The sequence below is a fragment of the Tenrec ecaudatus genome, chromosome 1 (genome assembly GCF_050624435.1).
Source record: "Tenrec ecaudatus isolate mTenEca1 chromosome 1, mTenEca1.hap1, whole genome shotgun sequence".
Taxonomy (NCBI): Eukaryota; Metazoa; Chordata; class Mammalia; order Afrosoricida; family Tenrecidae; genus Tenrec; species Tenrec ecaudatus.
In genome coordinates, this window is record NC_134530.1 from 23,576,314 (window position 1) to 23,601,430 (window position 25,117).

Genomic DNA, 25,117 nt, shown 5'->3' on the forward strand with positions numbered 1-25,117 from the left:
AAACAACAGTTACAAAGTAGCAAGGAAAATACTGTTATGGCTGGAGGGTCACCACCACATGAGGAACTGTCTGAAAGGGTCGCGGCGTGAGGGAGGTTCAGGAAGGTTGAAAACGCTGCAGTAGAAGGTCTTGATAGAAACATATGGAAGAGATGGAGTCAGGTAGAGAGACCAGCAGGATGCCCACTAAGGTCCTGACCCTACAGACCCGGAACTGAACTCACACGTGAGTTAGACTCAGCAATCGTTTACATCCAAGGGGAAGCAGGTACCCAATGGCAATGCTCATAGAAGGAAGAATGAACTCCCTGCTGTCGAGCCCACGCAAGCCTATGAGACATAGTAGATCTGCCCCCATGAGCTTCCCAGAATGCAGCTCTTCCCAGAAGTACAATGTTCCCTCATTTCCCACAGTCAGTGGTGACTCCGAACTGCTGACCTCGCGGTTAGCAGCCCAAGGTGTAACCACTACGCACAACAGGAAACACGGGGAGGAAGTGGGATAAGCGATGGTCCGCTGAGGAGGCTGCATGGACCAGTTGACTCAGGATGCTGACACTGCAAGAGGTGAAACCGATCTGCTTTGTAAAACTTTCTGAAGGTCATCGGGGACTCTGGAAGGTGGTGTCTGTAATGACCGTACGTCACCTTATGTGACTGAGAAGTGGAGCGTTTTCGAATCTGCATAGAGAAACAGAACTAATGTGAAGAACATAGAAACGACCTTGAAGTAGACCTTGCCCCTGCCTGCTGTCCTACAAGAAAAACGCCCTGCTATCAAGTCGCTTCTAACCCATAGGGAGCCCCTGGACAGAGAAGGACAGTCCCTGTGGATTTCCAGGGCTGTCACTCTTTTCAGGAGGCAAGCGTCTCATCTTTCTTCTACGGAGCAGCCAGTGGACTCAAACTGCTGACCTCGGAGTAGCCCCGTGCAGAAGCCATCACACCACCAAGGCTCCTGATCGTCTTGCTAATCTTTGTGCACCAGCCTTGAGACCAAAATCTAAACCGTCACCCCAATCTCTAACCGTGAAGGAAAAAAACCCGAGACATCTGGTTTCTGTCAAAGTTGTGAACCAGTCTTTGATGTCACACGGGGCCCTTAACGTGGGAGGGACCGCAAATAAACCCTGGCTTCCCGCTGCCTGGCAGAGAGAAGGCAGGCATGAGCCTGACTCCCTCAATGACTGACCCTCTGCCCTGAGATTCTACTACCGCCAGCCTTGAACCTGAGCCACGAAGGACAGCTGCCAAGCTTGCGGTCAAGCCTTCTTCCCCAGACCGCTCTTCAGAGGGACAAGCTGAAAGTCTGAAATTGAGGCGCTAGTCATGGAACGAAATTGCAATTGCTGGCTCAGATGCCCCCGTTCTAAATGAATGTCTTGGCCTCTTACGCGTGCCTGGCACGGCTACCTAGCAATAAATACATCGGCTCTAGGCACGCCAGGGGGCTGGTTATTCTTAGCTTCTTTGGGAAACAAAAGCCTGAACAGTGGGCAGGGGCCGTGAGTCCTTGGAGAATGGGTGAGTGGAAGGACAGCTTCCAGGAAGAGCAGCCCTGGCCCAGGGCCCGGCAGGCTGGACTTTGTTTGGCAGGTAGTGAAAGGGAGAGGAAATCTCTCAGCCGGGCGGGGTGGGAGGTGGAAGAGCATGGATAAAGCAAGAAGGCTAAGAAAGGTCACCCCGCCTGGAGGAAGCGCAAGACTGGCGAGGGCCAGCTGGGCCTGGCTGAGCCCCAGGCAGCCCTCCGGAGGCTCACAGGGCGTCACGCAGGGGTGTGAGCTGAGCAGGGGAGGCCACGGTCAGATCCAGGTCTCGAGGGGGGGGGGGGGGGGAGGCTGGGACAAGAATGGAGGTCAGGTGAGGGGAGGTGACAGTATGGAGATGACGAGCATAATTTGAGGGGGGAGGGGACTCTGGGGACTGGGGGGCCAAGGCCCATCTGTGACAGGCCAGAGCATAAAACTCACCAACTTCCACGGGCTGCCAGCCGTCCGGCGCTGGAACTGCACCTCGGCCCCATCCTGGTCGTCTGGGATCTTCCACTGCAGGAGCAGCTGGCCTGCTTGTCGGGACACCTGGACATGGCTCCGAGGAGGAGGGTCATACTTCACTGGAAGCAGAGGTGGGGGGGGGGGGATAGCCAGGATGTGTGTGACTTGGTAAGTGCCACTTGGGCCAGGGAGCCCTGGCGGTGGCGGTCAGCAGTTAGAGAACACCAGCCGCTCTTGGGAAGATCGACAGCCTTGGGAACCCTAAGGGAGCTGCTCTGCTCTGTCCTGTAGGGTCACTGTGAGCCACAATCCACTCGATGGCAGTGGGTCTGGTTTGCCTGGCCCAGGGTCTCCGGCCAAACACTCTCGAGTGTGCATGAGGGACACCCCGACAGTCTATGCCTGGGAGTCTATGTAGACACAGGACCTCATCAGCACTGATATTTTTGAAATATGAACACCCATTGCTAGCGCAGCCGGGGCAAGAGAGGGCTTTTTGCAGATTGTAGCGAGAGGGTACCATTAAGCTCTGTCTCCCTGGAGGGCTGTGGAGGACGTCTTACTGAGCGACTTTGACCATTTTGCAGACCCCTTAAAAGGAGCCCAAGGAGAGACATTGATCATCCTTTCTGCACCTTGATCAAACCATACCTGCTCCCACACAGGGCCTTTGCACATGCTGCACCCTCTGCCTAGGACACTCTCCCCACTTTTCCTCCTGCTGGATGCTTTCCGGCGCCACGGGGACAGGGGCAGGCGAGGCAGGAGCATGTAAGTGCAGCATTGGAGCTCGTCGTGGTGTGTAGTCTTGATATTTGGTTCCTAGTAGATGTTTTTGCATTACACTGGACTTTTAAAAATATCACGTGAAAGAAGTTTGAACTCTAGTGGTTTTTGTCAGAAGCTGGAAAGAATCTGGAACCATGAAGAAAACACCCCTCTGGGACTGAACGTTGAAGGGAGTCTGAGAGCAGGCTGAGATGCTTGCTAGGTGACCACCTGGATCCACTTGCTGAGTGGCAGTGGGAGAAATGCAGCAATAGAAAGACGGGTTGAGTCTGGCCACTGACACCGTGGACTCGGTTGACAGGAAAGATGAGAGTGGGTTGACTGGTCTGAAGGTCATGACCCAGCACAAGGGGCTGGGGTTGTTGAGAATTTGTGATGGGGCCATGGTCTGAAGGTGAGGCAGTCAATGGACACCCTGTGAGGCTAAGAGAGGCAGCCCACGTTGAGTTGACCAGAACCCGACCAGATGAAGAGAAGATTTTTGAGCCTGTGAACTGGTGCATTTATGGATGGCCTGTCCTGTTTGACTTTGCTTATGGATGCGGATTTCACAAAGTTCCAACTGGAATGAAGATGCTTCACGTCGAAAAATATGATTGTCTCCTCAGAGCACTGGGTTGATGTAAGTGGGCAATATAGAAATTGGAAACCCAAAATTGGGGGGATAAAGGCCAAAAAACATATATATCACATGAAAATAGCACTTGTTCCTAGTGGTGCTGGTGAACAATATCCATATTACCAGGGACTGCCAGGAGGACCGGCAGATCTGTCCTGGAAGAAGTACAGCCAGAGCGCTCCTGAGAGGCAAGCAGGGCAAGACTCCGTCCCACATACTTGGGACATGTCAGGAGAGAGTCCCTGGAGAAGGACACCGTGCTGGGTAAAGTGGAGGGGCGGCGAGAACGTGGAAGGCCCTGGGTGAGACGGACAGACGCCGCGGCTGCCTCCGTGGCTCAGGCGTAGGACCATGTGAGGAGTCCGCAGGAGGGGCGGGGTTTTCTTCTGTGGTGCGGAGGGTGGTTACGACTTGGAATCTTCTGGAAGGCCCCGCACCACCACAGCAGTGAGTTTTGCAGGGATTTCACCTGTTACTTTGTGTCGCCCACAAAGATGTGCTGTAAGCCCCAGCTGCTGTGCCTGCCTTGGACTCCTCTTTGTCCGTTCATCCCTTCTGAGATATAAAAGAGGTTCCCCCAGCAGCCGAAATGGGAATGAGAGATGCCAAGCCAGGCAGAGATCTCTAAGCAGATCAGGAAGCAGGAGCTGAGAGTCGAGAACCTTCCTCCAGAGGCAACAGAGAGAGAAAGCTTCCCCTGGAGCCGGCGCTTTGAACTTGGGCTTCCAGACTGCTGAACGGTGAGAGAATACATTTCTGTTTGGGAAAGTCACCCTCTGGGGTCCATCTGGTGTTGCAGACAATGCGCAGTGCGGAGGCCTCACTCACCTGACTCCAGGACCAGCGTAGACAGCGGCCTGGCGGACCTAGCCCACATCCCTACGACTGATCAGCAGACAGCAAACAGCGCTTGCTGAATCGATCCCGATTCACAGTGGCCGTCCTCTTTATGGGAGAAGATTGCCAGCTCTTTACTCTCCTGGGGCCGCCAGTGGGCTTGAACTGCTGACCTTCTGGTTAACCAGTGAGTGTTTGAACCATTGCCCACCAGGGCTCCTGGCGGTAATAGTCAAGGTGTAAAGTAGGTCTGCTGCATGCATGTGGTTGGGTCTCGGGAACAGATCTAAAGACCCCACAAGGCCCCTCTAGCTGGACAGCACTCGGGACAACCTGCACAACCTCAGGACCAGGAGGAGGGGATTTCTGACTCGAGGGTGGAAGGCTCAGTCGTGGTACACATGGTAACAGACGTGACAACTCCAGGCAGGAGTGACAGAACCCCCAGGTCCAGGCGGGGAACTCAAGACTTTTCTGGGGGAGAGTGACCTGGGGAGGGGGTGGGCAGGGGTCCCACAGGGTGCTGACCCAAGTTGTAGAGCTGCAGGGAAATCCTTGGTGATGTCTCCGTGGTGTTTCTGACCCGAGACTCCACCCAGAACGTGACATTGCGAAGCACTGGCACGCCGTCCTGATCGGAGAACTGCAGCGTGGTGGCCGAGCCCACAGCAAAGTGGCAGCAGCGCCCGTGGCTGACACTGCAGGGAAAAGGTTGTCAGGGATGTCAGCAGCTATGGCAGACATTGTGTTTCACCTCCCAGCACCCTCTTCTGCCCTTTTGCGTCTTCCTCCCACTGCAGCCTATGGTGCCTTCAAGGTTGGCCTGGGACTTGGGGGTGCCAGAGCCTCTCTGCATGGGCAGCAGAGGGAGAAGGAAGGAAGGGATGGATGGATGGATGGATGGATGAATAGATGGATGGGTAGATAGATGAATGGATGGATAAATGGGTGGATGGATGGACAGGAGGATGGATGGATGGATGGATGAATAGATGGATGGGTAGATAGATGAATGGATGGATAAATGGGTGGATGGATGGACAGGAGGATGGATGGATGGATGGATGGATGGATGGATGGATGGATGGATGGATGGGTAGGTAGGGTGGATGGATGGACAGGAGGATGGGTGGATGGGTAGGTAGATGGATGGATAGGTGGGTGGATAGAGAGATGGGTAGATAAATGAGTGGATGGATGGACAGGTGGATGAATGGGTGAGTGGGTAGGTGGATGGATAAATGGGTGGATGGATGGATGGATGGATGGATAGGGGTAAGTGGATGGGTGTGCGGATGACTGAATGAGGAGTAAAGGTGAAAGAAGAGCTAGGGACCTTCAGTGCCATCCACTTTAGGGTGCTCACCCCCACATCATGCTGACCCCACATCATGGAGGCCCAGCCTGCAATCTCAGATGAGAAACTGAGGCACGGAAAGGCATAAAGACAAGGCCAGTCCGGGCACCTAGGAGCAGGAGCCAGGGCAGGATGGTGGAGGAGGTTTGGGGATCCTCACCAGCACCTCAGGAAGTGGCTGACCCCGATCGAGGGCCCCTCGTACTGCCAGGAGCACTCGTAGCTGGCGCCGGCGCTGAATATCCGGTAGCAGCTCAGGTTCCGGGGCCCCAAGGCTGAGACTGAAGATTCCAAAGGTTTGAGAATGGGGGAGAGGGGGCATGCATCTTTGTGACATTGATGTAATCTGGTGTCCCCTCAGCCCCAACCTGTGGTGGTTCCCAGCATCCTCCCTGCCTCTCCTAACCTCCCTCCCCCATCTCCCTGCTCCTCTGCTCCAGCCTCCTGGCTGGCTGGTCCCCAAACACACCAGCAACTTTCCTTCCACAGCGCCTTTGAAAGGGCCTGGACCCCACCCCCACAAGGCTTTACTTTCTCCGATGGCAAGTTTGTTACAATGAAAGAGATACAAATGGAGGAACACGCAGGAGGAGGTTTACCAGGATGCTCCCAGGACAGAGCTCCCAGTGGCCAGAAAGGATGCTGCCTCTTTCACCACCCAGGAAGCCCCAGGTGATCTTGACATTCCAGTTTGTCCCGAAGAGGCTCCTCCTTCACCACCTGCAACCCCAAAGTGGCCCTCCTGTTCTCCCTGTGACTGCTCATTGAGTGCAGTCGATGGGTTCACGGGTCTGCATCTGTACCCCAACCCCTCATCCCCCAGTCCATCTGTCTGTCCACCCACTCATCCATTTAGGCTAGGACCCTGGGAGGTCAGCCGGACCCACAGTGGATTCCATCTAGTCTAGAATTGTGTCTGCTTATAGTCACTGCTCAGTAAATCTTTACGGAACAGCCACCTGGATTAAGTACCTGCTCAGTGGCAGACTCTTGGCAGGGGGCATTCTAAAGTAAGGTGACTAGACGTCCCGCTTTTGGCGGGACAGTCCTGATTTTTAACAATTTGTCCCGTGTCCTACGGCATTTTTTTTAAAGTCCCTATTTTTTGAAAGAATGCACAACAAGCTAGGGTACATGGTTTTCGGCTGCCATGTGGCTATTTCTCCAGGATATGAGTTTTATCAATGGTGCCCCGCTGGTGTCGCTTTCCCAATGTTAAAATCTGGTCACCTTAAACATAAATGCTCCAGCAATGGCTGCCTGGGCCGGCGCTTGAACTGTTTGCCCCATGCACTGACCCATCTGAATGGACTCAGACAGAAGGCCATGCATGACCTTGCAAGGGAGACGTAGGTTTAGAGTGGTTGACCACTTGTGGGTCAGGGCTCCCTGGAACCCAGGTCGAGCTGGGTCTTTGGCAGGTGGGAGGAGGCTGAGGGAAGGGGTTGTGAGGATGGGGTCATGCTGAGCCCATTTTGCACGCCCCTCCCGAGACGGTCCCAAACCTGAGTCTGTGTCCAGGTACGGTGGGTCCTGAAAGCAGCACCTGCTGGTTCCACAGGCTCCAGCTGCAACAGATATAATGATTCTCCATAGGTGAGACTTCACCTGTGAGCCTGGGCCTTGGGGAGTATCTGCATGGCCACCCTCTGTCCACCCATGTACCTACCCACCCAGCCAGCCATCTCTCTATCCAGCCGCCCACCCACCACCCATGCACCCACTCTGTGGTCATTAATTCATCCCTCCATCCACTCACACACTCACCCATCTATTCACTTACTGGGTTTTGGTTTTTATGGTTTTGTCGGCATGTTCTTCACATATCGTACCATGTAATCGTTCGATCGTGTCAAGATCTGTGCAATCCTCACCACAATCCATTTCAGAGAATTTTCTTCTCGTGCTTATTGTTGGCAGCTTACTATCACCCCCCCCCTTATTCCCACCCCCCATCATCCTACCCTGCCATGCCCCCAGGTGTTCTCAATCCAGTTACTGTCTCTGTCGATTTACCTATCTGGGATTTCATGTGCAGATAATCGTACAAATCACAACTAGGAAGCACACAAACCAAAAGCCAATGACACACACTCCTGGGGCGAGGTCCAGATCATATGGCAGGGCCAGACCCAGCTCACGAATACATATGGTAGCCCACTAAAAGGGAGCAGGGGTGAAAAAAAGACATGAATAGCTAGGGGAACAGGGCACTAACCCACACAGGGGGAGGGTGTTGACTGTGTCTCCCCAGAGAAAGAGGGACCAGACTTCAACCCGGAGCTCCAAGACAAGAACGCAACACACTGACATGAAACAGGGAACCGATAGAGAGGCCTGAGGAGCTGGCCCCATTGCCAACGAAGTGGACACCACCACCCTCCCTCCCAGAGAAATTCACTTCAGAGGACAGCACTGAAGCTACAGCTCAAGAAGAGGAACGTGTCTGATCAGAGCACACAGGAGCCAACGAGGGGGTAAGGGGGGAAAAAATAGTGAAGCAGAACCTGGCTCACCAAGCCCTGAGGACAATGCTCCTGCTCAGAGCAGCAATGCACAGAGACGACCACAGGGCCGGCCCCCCCATGGAACACACTGACCCATAGCACCACAGGGGACAACACTAGAGACACACGGCGGGAATTGTGCCCCCCCTGAGCTCACTACACCGAAGTCAGCCACTGGGGGCGTGGAGCAGAGCAACTGCGGGGAGCAGAGCAATGAAGTCCCCAGAGATAGATGTGGAGCCAGGGCATGGCACCCCACCAGACTGGACTGGAAAGCACTCATAAAGGACAACAAATAGACCCTGAACTATTTATAGGGTTGTTGTTGTTGCTACTGTTTTATTTTCTATTGTTGCTTCGTTGTACTCGGTCTTGTGATGGTACATATTGTCACTGCATGTCTACCTGGAAGGGATAGGTGGGACAAACAAGCCGGAAGAGAGAACAATGGGAAGACAGTTCTGGGGGGGGGGACACAGGAGAGGGGAAGGCGGGGGTGGGGTGGGGAGTGGGTGTTAACAAACCCAGGGACAAGGGAACAACAAGTAATCCAAAATCAGTGGCAAGGAGGGTGTAGGAGGTCTGGTAGGACTGGATCAAGGACAATGTAACCGAGAGGAATTCCTGAAACCCCAATGAAGGCTGAACATGATAGTGGGACAAGAGGTAGGTACAAAGAAATAGAGAAAAGAACTAAGAGGCAAAGGGTATTTATAGAGATCTAAATACAGGCATGTACAGATGTAAATATATTTATATACGACGAGGGGGAAATAGATCTATGTACATATATTTGTAGGTTTAGTATTAAGGAAACAGATGGACAGTGGGCTCTACTCAAGTACTCCCTCAACACAAGAACACTGTGTTCTAACAATTCGAGAGTCTGAGATGCTCACCTTCCTGGCACGATCGCTAAAGACAACGGGTGCATAAGCAAATATGATGAAGAAAGCGGATGGTGCCCGGCTATCAAAAGATATAGCGTCTGGGGTCTTAAAGGCTTGAAGGTAAACAAGCAGCCACCTAGCTGAGAAACAACAAAGTCCACATGGAAGAAGCACACCAGCCTGTGTGATCACAAGGTGTCAAAGGGATCAGGTATCAGGCATCAAAGACCAAAAACAATCATAGCATTGTGAATGAAGGGGAGTGCATGCAGTTGCCCATCTGAGGGCAATTGGACATCCCCTTGCAGAAGGGTCGGGGGGAGGAGATGATCCAGTCAGAGTGCAGTATAGCAATGATGAAACATACAATTTCCTCTAGTTCTTGAATGTTTCCTCCCCCCAAATATCATGATACCTTACAAATCCGGCTGGACCGGAGGATGTACAGTGGCACAGATAGGAAATGGAAACACAGGGAATCAGGAGAGATGAACCCCTCAGGACCAGTGGTGAGGGTGGCGATACTGGGAGGGTGGAGGGAAGGTGAGGGAGAAAGGGGGAACAGATTACATATAACCTCCTCCCTGGGAGACTGACAACGGAGAAGTAGGTGAAGGGAAACATCTAACGGTGTAAGATATGACAAAATAATAATAATTTATAAATTATCAAGGGTTCATTAGGGAGGGGAGAGTGGGGAGGAAGGGGTAAAAATGAGGAGCTGATACCAAGAGCTCAAGAAGAAAGTAAATGTTTTGAGAATGATGAGGGAAACAAATGTACAAAAGTGTTGGCACAATGGATGCATGTGTGGATTGTGATGAGTTTTAAGAGCCCCCAATAAAATGATTTAATTATTTTTTAAAAGCCAATGACGAGGCAAACAGAACAACCTCAATCAAAGAGAAAGCAGAACGTATTACAACTTTAAACTGAGTCCGAAGGGAGAGCAAGTGATAAGGTTGTAACCGAACTCTATCTGCCGTCACCGACTTCACAATGCCCTGTGCAACTGCAAGGTTCTTCACACCCCTCGACTGTGGTCAGAAGGGACTCACCCCGAAGTTTAGTCCAGGAGGGGGCCCTGCAAGTGGACGAGGGGCTTCCACTGTCACCCATAGCGTTCTGCAAAGTCAGCGTTCATAAATTAAGCTCTGATACCATTCCCTCTGTCACACTTGGATTTTACTATTTACAATCCTTGGATCACACAGGCTGCTGTGCCTCTTCCCTGTGGACTTAGTTGACGCCTCGCTCAGATGGCTGCTTGTTTGAAGACAAGCCTTTAAGATCCCAGACGCCATTCTTTCTGAGAGCCGGGTGCCATCTGGTTTCGTCACCACAGGATGCCCTATCAGTCATGTCCTCAGAGAGCTCTTCATGGGAGCAAGCAGCGGGAAGGGCCATGTCATGTGTGTTCTTAGATTGGGGCTAGACTAAAGTATGAGCCCCAAACTCATTTCATAGATCTATGGTTTATCTATGTCTCTGGTTGACTTTAGAGACATCAGTATTGTTTTATGATAGAGGATATTATACATCATACCCCTGGGGCATAGGCAATTAATTCTATCGATAGTGTCATTAGTTCAGCCAATTCACCTACTCTTTCATCATTCATTCATTCATCCATCCATCCATCCATCCACCCACTCAGTCGTCCATCAACCCATCCACATCCCACCCACATCCATCCCTTTGCTCTGCAATCCACTACCCCTACCCCACCCCCAGCCCTTGACCTCATAATTAAATCCTCCAAGTGGAGACTGAGAGACAAGTGGGGCCTCTCTGGGGAGCTCACCCCAGAAGAAGAAAACCCCAGAAAGAGGACAGCCTTGGGAGGAAGCTGAGAGAACAGGGGTGTGGCTGTCCCATCCACAGCGTCTGTGCCAGAGTCGAGGGCGGGTGGAATGGCAGCTGGGTGCTGAGAGACTGGTACTGCCAGCCTGAGCCAACACACTGAGCCACACAGCATTGGACATCTCAGGCCATCCGGGGGGCGAGATAACCTCCCTCAGCGGGGGGGTCAGCCCTGCCCCCAGGAGTGCTAGAGTCTGTCAGATGTTGACCTGGGTGCGGGGTCAGGCTGGGGTAATTAGAAACCATGAAGGAGAAGGCAGCCCCCAAGAATCAGTCCTGTGTGGCTCGATTGTGGGGAGAGGGGCACTCGGTTCTGTCCTCCAATCTCCCTCTCTGCCAACACAGCCCCCCACCCCAGGGTCTGCTGCCTGCCCTTTTCCTTCCTCCAGGGCTGACAGTTTAATGCCATCCCCAGCAAGCTGCCCCTTGGGAAATCCATCCTCCCCTGCCCTCTGAGGTCATCTCCCTGCCCCACCCGGCCCCTCCGGACCCGGGTCGGCAGCTCACACAGGCTGGGCCTTCCCGAGGGCCAGCTCCGAGCCAAGCCCTTTACCTGAGTTTAACCCATTGAGCCAGCTGAGGAGCCTGCACCTTTCCGGAGCCTAGTCTACAGAGAGGGAAACCGAGGCACAGAGAGGCAAAGGCGTAGCCCGAGGTAACGGCAGAAAAGCTTCCATCCACAGGAGGCCGGCACCTCTCTCCCTGCCTGGTTCCACCAGATGGCAAGAAAGCGTTTAGATTCCCGTGAGTGTGTTTGTATTTATATACGCTCACAACTAACTCACTGCCAGCGCGTCAATGCCGACTCACAGCGACCCTATAGGACAGGGCAGAGCTGTCCCTGTGGGTGCCCAAGAATGGTCACTGTTTACAGGAGCAGAAAGCCTCCTCTTTCTCCCCTGGAGCGAGGGGTGGCTTTGAACTGCCGACCTTGTGCTTCGCAGCCCTACATGTACCCCACTACACTCCCAGGACCCCATTCACACATACACAGGGAGCTTCCAAAAGTTCACTGGAAGAATTCACGATCTTTTCACTCAACTTTTTTTCAGAAATCTTTTGAAGCCCCCGGGTAAAATTCCACTGTCACCGAGTGGATTCTAACAGAGACCCCACATGTACACGTTACAGAGAACATGTGTTAGATGCTATGTCTGTCTGTGCTAATGAACGGGGGCCGGGCAGTTCAGTGGTCCAAATCCTGGCCAGTGCAGATCCTGGGCAGTGACCACCCATCTCTCGGTGGAAGTCTGTGTGACCACGAAGGGGTCCAGCAGTAACTCTGCGGCTCTCAGTCAGAGCAGGCATCTCCAACCCCGTCTCCGTCCCCCGCCATCCTCATACCTCACCTTCTCCAGCCACCGCCCCCTCCCTTCACTAGTCCGCGGTGCCACAGCCAATGGGAGGGAGGCACCGGCTCCTTTTAGACCCCATCTTTTATTTCTGTCCCAAAGTTTATTAACACGGGATTCCTTCTTCCGCTCTCTCTCTGTCTTCACCTTCTCCTGTGGTCGCACGTCCGTCAGTCCCTCTGTCTCCTCCTCTTTCTAACGCTCCCGTTCTTCCTTTGGGCTAGACTCTCTTCGCTGTCTTCTGATCTCCCCTCACCCTACCCCCTGGACTCTCATTCCATTCTACCCGCTGGGGCAGGTCCCTAACGCTAATCAACCTGTTCCTTAAAACCCGCGCTCTGCGTCCGTCTGCTCTGCTTTGACGCGTCTAACAACCAGGAGCCTGAGCTTCGAGGCGAAGGCAGCTGACGCAGAAAGGCCTGGCTCCAGACGCGCCGTGAAAACCCTCTGACTCAGCCGGGTCCACTCGACCTCCGATCACGGGGATGGCACTGGGCCGGGCAGCGTTTGGGTCTATTGTGCACGGGGCTGTCCAGAGTCTGGCCGAGTCAACGGCAGCTAACGAGAACAATGCCTTCTCTGTTACACGCACTGCGGCACTTAGACCTTCCTCGGCGCCTTGCTCCATGCTTCTGGGAAGCGGAATAATCCAGTTGCCGAGGAAGGAATACCAAGACTCAGAAGAGTGATCCAAGTCCCACCCTGGAGCCCAGGGAGGTGGCTATCACCCATGTCCCCATTTGTCAGAGAAAAAGACCGAGGCAGAGAGCAACAGAGAGAAACCTCCAGCCCAGGCCCATGGCTGTGCGCGTACACACACACACACACACACACACACACACAGTGACAGAAGCCCAGTCCCCACAGGAGTACTCACCGCTCTGCCTACGGGCGAGGACAAGAAGGATGGGGAGGGCCAGCCTGATCTCCAGCCACCCCATTGAGTTCACGTTGGAGCCCACAGCCCAGGTGAGCTCCTGCACTGCCGGCGAGGCCCCCGCCAACCCGCCTCCACCCCGGAACACATGCAAAGCTGAGCAAGAAAGTAAAAAAAAAAAAAAAGTAAGATGTAAGCGTCCCTCGTGGTACAAGTCAAAGAGAAAGAGAAACCCAGGAAGTCAGCTTGGAGGTGGAGGCTTCTCTCCACCACAGCCCCCACCTGACCTGGACACCCTGTGCCGGCCCGGGGGAGCTTCTGGCGGCTGTGTGGGCAGGCCTCAGCCTTCTCTGGACATGGCAAAGAGCCAGCAGCGCGGAGGTCCAAATCCCTTCATCTGACAAGTACCAGAACGTAGCCCAAGATGCCCAAACTCCAGGCTTGAGGTGCTCTGGCCCCCAGCTCCTGACCCTGGATTCTGGCCTTTCTTAGAATCTCTTCCTCAGTCAGCCATGTCCCCAAACTGAGCTCGGAGAAGCCGATGCTGGCAATGAACCTGTAAAACATCATGCTGCTTGAGAGCGGTCAACTGCAGCCATGTCCAGTCTGATCCCACCGAGCTGAAATGTCCGGCACGGGCAAGTGCCTGCAGACAGAATGCGGCGTGGGGGTTGCCGATGGCTTGAGGGGGTCCTTGGGTGGTGGGAAGGGACAGAGTGCTCAGCTCCTGGTTGGAAGGTTGGTGGTTCTGACACCTCGGAAGAAAGACCAGGCGACGCGCTTCGGAAGGAGAGCCTCGTGGGGGAGTTCTAATATGCGCTCAGGGGCCGCCACCTACCGGAACCGACCTGCTGGCAATGAGCAATTCAGGGAGGGCTTCAGGGAGGCAGAGGCAGTGACAGCTAGTGGGCGTGGAGCTTCCATGCGGGTGATGGGCACGTTCTGGAACGAAATCGAGGTCCTGCTTGTACTACTAGCACTGAATGGTGGGCCTTAAAAAGGCACAGTGGCTGCCATGCTAATTTCACCTCAGTTTTTTAAATGTCCGCAGGGCTCTGGGGGCTACGAGGAGGGCTGAGGGTCTCTCTAAGAGGGGAAGCAGGTGGGGACACTGAGACCTGGGCAGGCAGGGACCACCGTGTGGAGAGGAAGCTTCTCCTGCACGGGGTCCAGTGAGTGGCAGCTGGGCTGGACAGGATCAGGCGCCCAGCGGAGCATGAGGTCAGAGCTGCCCAGGGGACAAAGTGACAGTGTCCCCAGCCTGGCACAGCGGGACCAGGCACCCATGACCCTACACAGGGCAGCCTTCATGGGCTGAGAGGCCCAGGTCAGGGCAAGAGAGTGGGTGGGGTCACGGGTCTGTGGTTGACGGGGAGGGGCAAAGAGAGAGGGAAGGAGAGAAACAGACAGAAGAGACATGCAGAGGAGGGACACAAGGGACCCTCATTCTTGACCCATCAGGGACCCCTTGCCCAGGAAACCCATCGCCTGCTCCCTTTCCCAGATGTGGAAACTGAGCCCAGAGGCTCCCAGAAGATCCGGCTGGAGAGGACGAGGTGGACGGGAACCCTGAGCCAGGGCACTCCCCAGGGACTCAGTTTACCCAGCAGGAATGAGGTCCACACCCAGGACCCCCTGGAAAGCATGCCCCCTCTTGCCTCCCTGTGACATGGGCTTAGTCCGAGGGGGTGCTGCCAGCTGATTATTGTCATGGTTGTTGGTGTAACCCCCCTCCCCATAGGATGCTCCATCCTTTCCCATCCCCACAGAAGCTGGAGAAGTCACTGGGAAAACATGGAGAGAGGGAGGGGTGGTGGAGGGAGCCAGGCCAGACACAGCTGTGCTCAGTACCTGGGTCAGGGCTAGGCTGGGGAGGGTAGGTAATGGGGAAGCGGCAGGGCTGCCTGGAGGAGGGGGCCCTTGAGCCAGGATTTATAGAATGAAAAGGAATTTGGGTAGCAGATACAGCTGAGGCAGAGGTAGGACAGGACGGATGTGGCTGACCTGGGGTTTCTTCTGGGGAGCTGGCTTGCTGAGCAAGGGCCTCAAATGCTAGCTGAGGGCCTCAAATTTCTCCCACAGGTGCTAGTGTGTGAGCAGGGTGGGGGGGACCACAGAGGCTCTGGAGGTAGCATTTCAGCCTTATTGGGGTCACAGTCCACAGCTCATCCTGAGGTTCACCACACCCCACTCTGTGCGCCCGCCTGCCCGCTCAGGCTGCCTCCTCCAGGAAGTTGTGTGGGCCCCTCCCAGGGCGCCCCACTTTCCACGGCCCCACAGAATGGGGGAGGGGAGGAAGGCAGGTTGCAGCAAGTCACAGGGGCCCCCGGAAATCACGACAGGAGGAACTGTAGAACTTCCCCCACACTCTCCGCTTCCGACTTCCTCCCTGTGACTGTGACCTAAGGCCTGAGGAGGGCCCAGCATCCCTCTAGGTGGTCAATAAACCTTGATGCCACAAGGGCATCTAAGAAGGGCATTGAAGGATGAGTCGGAGTTTGTAAGAACTGTTGGTTCATATGACAATCACATGTATACACATGGATCACCAATAAGACCATTTTTCATTCATTCATTCATTCAACCAAGACTTTCTGATGCTACCTACGGGTCACTTGAGGTGGGTGTTAAAGTACAAGTTCACGGGGTGGGGGTGGGGAATCATTTGTTCATTCAACAACTACACTCACTAATGGTCCAGAGGACTTTGGTGGATATGCCGATGTTCGTAAGGAAAAAAAATTACTAGCTCACTCCATAAGCCCTTTTTAATAAGCACACGCAGAAATCATTGGAGAGAAGTTTGGGAAATGATGTCGGAGTTTTCCAGGAGGCTCAGGAGCATTTTAGATCTCTGGCCACTCTCCTGCCACCAGCTTTTCATCTGTCCCACCCAGACATGCTAGTTACTCGTAGAAAATTCCTGCAAATTCCAGTCCAAATCCCAGGAAAGGCTCTGATTGGCTATACTTGGGTCACATGCCCAACTGGAATGAATCACCACAGTGCTGAGGTGAGCGGAAGACTGATTAGCCTGTGCTGGGTCACATGCTCACCCCAGCTTGGACCCAAAAAGAGATTTTAGTCAGACCAGTCAGAGAAGGATAGTGGACCATGACAGGAGGGGAGCTTCCCATTACCTAGGGTATGTGAGCTACAACCTGAAGCCCACCTGGTGACGGGTTACCAGATAAAACACAGGATACTCGTTTAACTTTGAATTTCAGATAAGTCACACATTCTTTTTTTGCATAACCGTGTGTGACAAACACTTAAAAAGAAAGTACTCATTGTTTATTTGAAATTCAAATGTAGTTCAGGGACCTGCTTTGGATAACAGCCTAGCAGTTGTTCCAGGACTGAAACAGCGTTACCCTATGATCCAGCCACTTCACTCCAAGAGATACACCCTAGAGAGTGAAAAAACAGAGGGCCACATAAAATTTGCACACCAATGTTCCTAATCCATAAGCGCTAGAAAACAAGAAACAACTCAAATGTCCATCAACTGAAGCATGAGCAAAAACACAATGTCGTCCGTCCGTCCGATGGGACCTTGTCGTTGGTGTGAGGTGCTACCCAGTGGGTTCTGACTCACTGAGACCCTGTGGACAAACAGCAGGAGGACACCCCGTCCCGATCCTTCCAGCAGCACCCTGAGCATGAATCTTATGTCCAAACCCATTGTCCTAACCCCTAAGTCAGTCTGTGGGAAACAGAAAGATTTCTCCCACATTATCTCCCCCAAATATATCTCAAACTTAGCTGCTTGCAAATGACTATACACTTGGAGGTCATCAGAAGTAGGTCAGGGGTTCTTCTCCCTAAGGGTTATCAGCCATCTAGAGCAAGCAGACACCACTGTTTATCCCACAACAAGTAGGGCCCACTCCTTTTTGATTAGGATAGTAGTTGTCTGTTTCCTTGTAGGAGACCCCAGAGAGGTCAAACCCACCCAAGGGTGACCAAGGTTAGGCCGCCATCATGAATCTAGGGTTCACCCATCTTGTCACATGTATCCCTCTAGTTCCTCCCCTTTCTATCATGTGCACACCCCTAGTTCATCCCCTTCCTGTTACGCCTATGCCATTGTACGTCCCCTTCCTATGATGTGTATGCCTACTGTACTGCCCCTTACTGTGACGTGTGGGTACCTATAATCATGCCCCCCTAAGTAGATATAACCCTTGGTTAGCAATAAACGTGGTCCTTGAGCATCCTGCTGGGTTCCTGCCCCACCTCACCTCGGCACTGTGTGTGGACCTGGCTGGTAGGATCATGGCCATCCAGGAGGTGAGCATGCTACCATGAATTGTGTCTGACTGCATTACTTCAATCTCTCTTCTATCTCTCATTATCTTTATGACTTTAATGTAATCTTTATATATAATAACCGTACAATTGCGTCTATTGAACCTGTGATTAGTGGGGGGCACTGGCACCCCCTCCAACCACATCAGTCCATGTTGTTGAAGGCCTTCCTCTTATGGCTGCTCCTCTTCTTTACCAAGCATGATGTCCTTCCCCAGGGACTTGACTCAGCCATGAAAATGGGTGAAGGGCTCAGACATACCCGTGTGGTCAGGATAGGGCAGGACCAGTCAAGGCTCCACTGCGATTCACCAGGTCAACGTGGGTAGAAGCTCCGGTGCCTGCTACAACATGGGGGAATTTTGAAAACATGATGGTCAGACACATAAGATCATAGAATGTATGACTCCATTTATATGGAATGCCCAGAATTCACACAGTCAGAAAACAAAGTGGTGGTTATGGGGCCACTGCAGAGAGGCTGAGGTTTGGGGAGTGACTACTAATAGGTACAGGGTTTCTTGGGGATGGGGGACAGTGTGTTAACCCAGGTGGACTAGAGAAACAAATCCAGGGAGACTCATCTGTGCATAGGAAAGAGCTTTCTATACAAGAACAGTTGAATATTGAGGAAACATCCCAGCCCAGTCCAGATCTAGTCCATAAGTCTGATATTAGCCCATATGTCTGATACCAATCTATAAAGTCCTCTTCAGACTCACAAAACACATGAAATGACAGTGAATGCAGGAAAACCAGACCAGTGAGTGCAAAGGCTTGTGGATCCAGTGGTGGTAGCAGCATCTCAGCACTGGCAGGGCTCTCCACGTGGCTCCTCCAGCTCCCAGGGCACGGGGCCTCTCAGCCTAGTGCCATGTGTCTTGTCAGTAGAGCGTCTCCAAGGGAGTGAGCAGAGAGAGAATGTGTCTCGCCGCTCCAAGGAGGAAAAATAGGAATTCCCAGAATCCTCAGGGGAAGGCCACGTGCACACAGAGGCCTGATTGGCTATCACCTGATTGGCAGGTCCACCCTTTCACTCTTAACCCTCAAATTGCCAAACGATTTCTACAGCTACCACAGGCGGTAATAAAAATGCTCTGAGATTAGTGGGATGGTTGGGCAACTCCATCAATGTTCCATTCAATTCAAACCCAAATTCACTGCCACTGAGTCAGTGCCGACTCATAACGACCCTGTAGGACAGAGTAGACATGTCCAGGCGTGTTTCTGAGACTGCAGCTATTTACAGAATTAGAAAGCCTCTTCTTTCTCCCTCGGAGTGGCTGATGGGTTCAAACTGCTGACCATGCAGTTAACGGTCCAACGCAGAACCCCTACACCACTACCAAACCACTAAATTGTACACTTGAAAGGGTGAATTTTATGGAATGTGAATTATATCGCAATTAAAAAGTCATATGGGAAAATTGATTAAACCGGGCATCCCGTGTTTGCTGAATTAGGCAAACCTAAGTTGGTAAGATCCTACTGAACCCCTGAGGCCCCCCCCACCCTAAGTTTGTACCCCAAAGTGCTCGTGAACAGTGGAGATGCCTAGAGCACCTGCCGAGGCAGAGAGCCTGGGAATCCCAGTGGAAGAGATAAGAGGGGTGCCATAATGAGACCGTAGGCTACCCCCAGCTCAGTTTCCCCTTCTGCAAATGGTGGGGCGAGGTGGGGCTGCATTACCATCGAACACCTCAGGTGGAACTCAATCATCCTGAAAGCATAAATCAGCAACAGGGGGAAGGGAGGGAGAGAGAGGAGGAGAGGAATTGGGAACCGATCATGATGATGGACACATAACTGTACTCCACCCCCTAGGGGGACAAACAACAGAAACCGTGGGGGTGGGAGACAGCAGTTGGTGTAAGATATGAAAATATTAATAATTTATCATTTTACCACGGGGCCATGAGAGTGGGGGCTGGGGAGGAGTTGACACCCAGGGCTCATTAGAATATAAATGTCTAGAAAATAATGATGGCAACTTTTGTACAAATGTGCTCGATACAACTGATGTATGGATTGTTGCAAGAGCTGTAAGAGACTCAATAAAATGTGTTGTTTTTTTTAACACTCCCTGTGAGGGATTCATGTTGACAAGCCAGATGGAGCTATGCTGATGGAGCCAGGGCCCTGGAGCTGGAGGAGCCATGTGGAAACCCCTGCCAGCGCTGATATGCTTTCACCACCGCTGGATCCACAAGACTTTCCACCTAATGACCTGTGATCTTCCTGCATTCAGCATCATTGCATATGAGTGAGTGAGTATGCAGAGGAATTTACAGACTGATATTGGACATATGGGCTAATATCAGACTTATGGATTTGATTTGGACTGGGCTGGGATGTTTTTAATATACAATTGCTCTTTTATATTAAAAATGTTTTTTTTTATTTAAAAATCAGCAACTGCAAACATCAGCTGTTTTTGTAAACTAAGTTATACTATTGGGACCAAGGGCTGGGGGACCAGGTGAGGTGGGTGAGGCAGGATTGAGCAAGAGCAAGGTTGGATTATATTTATTTAAAAAAAAATTATTCAGCTCATCCTGAATTTTGGCATTAGTATTTTGAACTGTTATATTAACATATACATAATGATTCACATCACTTGCAGGGTTTGGTGGTTGTCAGTTGTGCCCGTCGAGTCTGACTTCTGGCGACATCGTGTGTGCAGACTAGAACTTCGCTGGGTTTTCAAAGACGGGACTTTTTGGTTGCCGACTGCTGGGTTTGTCTCCCGCGACACCCCTGGGTGGATTCCAACCACCAACCTGGGGCTCCCCGCGGGGCACTCTACAGTTTGTGCCCAGCAGGGCAGGTTGTTGGGTGCTCTCAGGAGATTCTGACTCTGTGACCCTGTTCTGAACTCACTGCCATCTCGTCGATGCAGACTCGGAGCGACCCTGCTGTGGGATTCCAAGACTGTTTATAGGAGTGGAAAGCTCCATCTTTCTCCTGAGGAGTGGCTGGTGGTTTCGAACCGCAGACCATGCGGATACAAACCGTATCTAGGTGACTGCTTTGGAAAACAGTCGGACAGCTTTCTGTAGTTCTGAAGCCCCGAGGCCAGGTTCAAACTTGCGCACACCCCGGGTGACAAATCCTATGATCTCTGTGTAAAATAAGAATTCTGGCTGTCTCCCTCTGGAGCTTGGACGACTAGGAAGGCGCCTGGATTAGCCTCTCTGAGTCTCAGAAGTTTCTTCATCTGCAAAATGGGGCTGTTCACACTCGTTGCTTCCAGGAGCAAGAATTGTAAAATGTTTATTTCCTCCGGGGCGGGGCGCGGCGGGGCGGGGCGAGGCCCGGCCCACTGGATGGGGGCGGAGCCTTCGCAGCCAGGCTCCCCCGGAGGGGCGGAGTTAGAAGACGTCAGCTGACCGCGGCCAATGGCGCCAGGGGCGGGGCCTGCCAGGGAGGGCGGGGCCGAGGGCGGGCTGACTGTTCGGATTCCTGAGCCATGGACGAGCCGAGCCTCCTGCGGCGCCGCGGGCTCCAGGTGAGGCCCCAAAGCCGTGGGCGGGGTGGGAGGGCGGGGACGGGGGCGAGGGCGCGGCCCCGAGGACGCAGCCTGGGCACCGGGGGCGGGGCTTCCGCGAGGTGCGGGGAAACTGAGTCAAGGGTTGGGGGCGCTTCGGTCGCTCCCTAGGCGTACCCTTGGGAGTGCTTTTTCTGTGGAAGGAGGGAAAGATGCTCCTGTCTGACATATGGGGAAACTGAGGCTCCGAACACAGCGGGGGGAAACCCGGGGTGAAGGGTTTCAACACCCCACTCCACCCCCGCCCCGCCAGGGTGAGCTCATAATAAAATCAACAACTGCCTGAAAGCACGCCATATGTTCATCAGTATATCAATACTATTATTAATGATATACTAATATTAATCAACATGTATCGATCCCTGCCTGGTGCCTTTGCTGAGTCGCTGCGGAGCCCCGCCTGAGCCCACCTTTAGGGCAACCTGAGGAGGTTGGGACGGTACACTCAGGTGTCCATTGGTCAGATAGGAAGCCGAGGCTCCAGGGTGCAGGCCAGTTCCTAGAGGTCGTGCATCCTCCAGTGGAGATACAGTCCTTAACTGGTCCTCAGGGCACAGGCCAACTGGGGCACTCTTGCGTCTCCGGGTCCCCATTTGCCATAGGACCCCGCTTTTTTGATACCAGCCTCTTGGGAGGCTATGTTTCCCCGGGCATTACGAAGGTGGACAGAGGCCAGCAGGGGACTGCCTGACCCCCAGGGCGGTGACTTCTTTGATCTCTCCCAGCCTCAATTTCCCCAGCTGTGAAAAAGAAACTCAGAAGTTCTGGCTGGCTCCCTCTAGGACTTGGACCACGTCCCTGAGCAGCTGCTCGGTTTACGGGGCGGACGGGGAACCTGGGATCCATCATTGACTTGAGTCCTAGCTGTTTATGAAGCACTTGCTATGTGCCGGGTGGGAGAGACTGCGAAGTCTCAGTCTCAGCGCTCCGGTTGAGCAAGAGCGACCCCACGCAGTGGTCCGCATCGAAGCGTCCCTCCGGAGCTGTGACAGCCCTAGGGGACACTTGACCCAGGCGTCTGCCAGTGCCGGGGCTAGGGGAGGAGTGTGTATTGGGGAAATGAAAGAAGCTGAGAGAGTCTGGTGCGCGGGGTGAGGTTGGCACTGGCGTGGAGGGACAGAGGGCCCTGGATCCCCCGTTGGCTGCCCCTGTGGAGCTCTGAACTCAGTGAAAGGTGGGGAGCCCAGAGGGCTCAGGTAGGGCTGCAGGTTTGGCAGCTGAGAGTGCAGCTAGCTCAGGGGGAGGATCAGACTGCATGGTCAAGGCCAGAGATGGGGGTGGGTAGCCTGGGTGAAAAGGAGGGGGCTGGGTAGGACTGGAGAACAAGGGGGTGTTGTTGGGGGGAGGAGGTGCCCAAGCCCAGTGGATCCCCAATTAGACTTGAGCCCCGCCTTCGGCCTCTTAAAATAAGAAAACCGCCTCCAGGGAAGCAAGCAGGGGTGCTACTGACGTCAGGAAGTGGGGCCTGGCTCAGAGGAGGGGTGTGGGAAGTTGAACCTCAACTTGCAAAAGAGGAAACTGAGGCTCAGAAAAGTGTAGTCATTTGGTCAGGTCTCGCAGAGTGTATGTAGGTGACAATCAGGATTGAATCCAGGCTGGCCATCTCCTTCTAACTTAACTCTCCCTCGCCCTTTGAAGAGAGGAGACTTTCTTTTTAAGGTGATGGGTGGCAATGGAGGTGCTGGACTAGACAACACACACTCAGATCTGGAGACTGGAGCTAGAGTGAGGTAGAAAATGAAGATCCGAGGGCCAGGAGGAGCCTGGACCAGAGGGCCAAGTGGGAAGGGATGGAGTCACCAGGAGCTGGGGGCCAACCAGACAGCAGCTAACAGCCTCCACCACCAAAATACTAAAAGTGCACATCTGAACTGATAACTCCAAAGGCATGTATGGTTGATGCCATCAATAGCCCCATCTTACAGAAAAAGAAACTGAGGCTTGGAGCAAAAAAGGAACAGCCAGGAGTTCAAACCCCACCAGGTGCTTGAGGGTGGGTGCCCAGGCATTGAGGGCCTCGGTCTCCGAGCAGCAACTGCAGACTCCAGCTTTCCCTAACTGTCCTGGGAGCACTCCAGCCAATCAGATATGTGAGCCTACCAGCTGGGGCCCATCATATTTCCTGACCTCTGAAGGTGCCCAAAGTCAGTCGATGCATAATAGCCTGAGAAAGCGAGGGGGACTCCAGTCCAGTGCTGATCCAGATATAGGTCTGCAGGTCCTGGACAATCAGAGTGTGGTGGCTGTGTCCTGGACACGTCCTAGCCCCAGGGGCCGTGGGCTCTCATTGGGTGTGGGTCAGGGGGAGAGCTAGGGACTGGTTCTTCCTGGTTTGGCTTAAGGAAGACAGAAGACAGATTGAAAAACACCAGATCCCCTAACGGCATCCGGGCTGGAGCATGAGGCCAGAGCCTGTGTCTTGGCAGAGCCTGGACTTTGTCCCCTGCTGCTGTGGAGGCTCCTTGGAAGGGCCAAAGCTTGTGTGTGTGTGGGGGGGGGGGGTCCCTGCTTCCTCTTGGTTCAGTTCCATTTGACCTCTTCCTCCAGGAAGCCCCCAGGCTGGTGTAACATGGCCTCTGCTGACTTCTCCCTCCGGTCTCTCTGGCCGTACCTGACCTCTTATGCGTTTGGCTGTCACCACCACATCTTTACTCTTGCGGCACTAGTTCTGAGACACCTCATCCAGGAGGGCGCCCCCACCCTGCACCCCTGGTACCTCCAGCCTTCTCTCTTCCTGACTCCTCCAGTCTGGGGATCCGAGCCCGCTCCTCTTTCTTCAGACTGGGGTCTTTAGAGCTAGGCTTGGGGAAGGAGATAGTGTTGCCCAGCATGACTGTGCACAGAGCAGATGCTGTAAATATTATTGCTAATAGATGGTTCCGAGGGTCGGCATCCCCACCCCTCCCCCTGGGGAACAGCTGGCACAGAGGGGGTTGTGGGCGGAAGCAGATGGTTCCTGGTGCAGCGTCCACGGCTTCCCCTCCCCTCCCTCTGCCACTTGACATCATTTTGCATTTGGGTGGCTATGAATACTCTCGCAAAATCGTAGTCAAGACCCCTCCAAGTGCCAGGTGCTCCCAGGCCTCTACTGATTTGCTTTTCAGATGAGGAAACTGAGGCACAGAGGGGTCAAGTCCCAAGGGTGGGTGAGGGGGTGGGGAGTGGCATAAGGTTCCCCAGCAATTACAGGAGGCAGAAAGCGATCTTAATGATGGTAGTTTTTGCAGAGTAAGACTTCTTGTCCTGTGCGGTAAGTAGTGAGCTCTCTGACCTCAGAGGTATTCAAGCAAACAGGGTGATTTTTAAGGTGGGAGTTCAGCCTTCGCGGCCAACCCCCCCCACCCCCACCCCGAATGACTTGGTTTCCTTCATGTGAGATAGCTGGGGTCAGGCCTCTCCGAATGTACACTCATCCCTGCCAACCCCTCTCCTCCTCCCCAGACCCGGCTAACCCCTCCCTGTAGGCGTTGTCCCATGCCCGGCGGCTTCCGGCCCCCTCGGATTGGCTGCGGGGGCCGCTGACGTCACGGGTTGCCATGGTGAACGCCCCGCTCAGAACGTGGGCAGCCCCAGGCCCACAGAGGTAAAAATAGTCCAGTGTCCCCGCCGCGGCCACCCCGTGGTGGTGGGATAGGGCAAAGCGTCGGATTCCCGGCCCTGCCTCCACGGGGAGACGTGGGCTGCAGGCTTCCCTCACCGCCTCAGTTTCCCTGGCTTGTAAAAAAAAAAACGGCTTCTCTGACTCCTAGTGAATGGTACAAAAATTTCCCAGATACCACCTATGTTCCCTTCAGATTTCCGATGGAGAAACCGAGGCACAAGTCACTTGCTCAAGGTTGCAGGTCAGGAAGGGACAAATAGCTGGTCCCCAGAGTCTAAACCTGTGCTCCATGGCCTTAGAGAATTCCCAGACTCTGAGCAAATCACACCCTCGGGGTCACGGTGGACCCCCAAGCTGAGCTTTCCGCCCTGTATGTGTTGAGGCCACTTAGGGGAGGTGCAGGCTCGCTCCCTGAGCTCTAAAAGGGTCTCAAAAGGAGGATCCCCGGCATAGTACCCTAAGCCCCACTAGCCACCCAGGACCCAAACATAACATCGTTTCTGCAGAGTGGAGTGGGGAGAGCCCATTTCGGAACACAGACGCCTATTGTCAACAGATAACTGGGACTCCGCT

The 25,117-nt window shown here is 53.6% G+C and overlaps 2 protein-coding genes across 3 annotated transcripts in view; one reads left to right on the top strand and one right to left on the bottom strand.

Annotated features, from left to right (window-relative positions):
- Positions 1-13,149, bottom strand: part of IL12RB1 (interleukin 12 receptor subunit beta 1) — a 29,216-nt gene extending 16,067 nt beyond the window's left edge. Inside the window, exons 1-5 of the mRNA XM_075537861.1 lie at positions 13,086-13,149; positions 7,102-7,164; positions 5,757-5,877; positions 4,768-4,937; positions 1,971-2,113 (exon numbers count right to left, since the gene is read on the bottom strand). Of these exons, the coding sequence (XP_075393976.1) occupies positions 1,971-2,113; positions 4,768-4,937; positions 5,757-5,877; positions 7,102-7,164; positions 13,086-13,149 (561 nt within the window). The remainder of the gene's footprint in view (positions 1-1,970; positions 2,114-4,767; positions 4,938-5,756; positions 5,878-7,101; positions 7,165-13,085) is intronic.
- Positions 13,150-20,855: 7,706 nt separating this feature from the next.
- The window catches only part of MAST3 (microtubule associated serine/threonine kinase 3), a 38,229-nt gene continuing 33,967 nt past the window's right edge, over positions 20,856-25,117 (top strand). For both annotated transcript variants that reach the window (XM_075548958.1, XM_075548965.1), the window contains exon 1: positions 20,856-20,904. In XM_075548958.1, the coding sequence (XP_075405073.1) occupies positions 20,866-20,904 (39 nt within the window). In that variant the 5' untranslated portion in view covers positions 20,856-20,865. The remainder of the gene's footprint in view (positions 20,905-25,117) is intronic.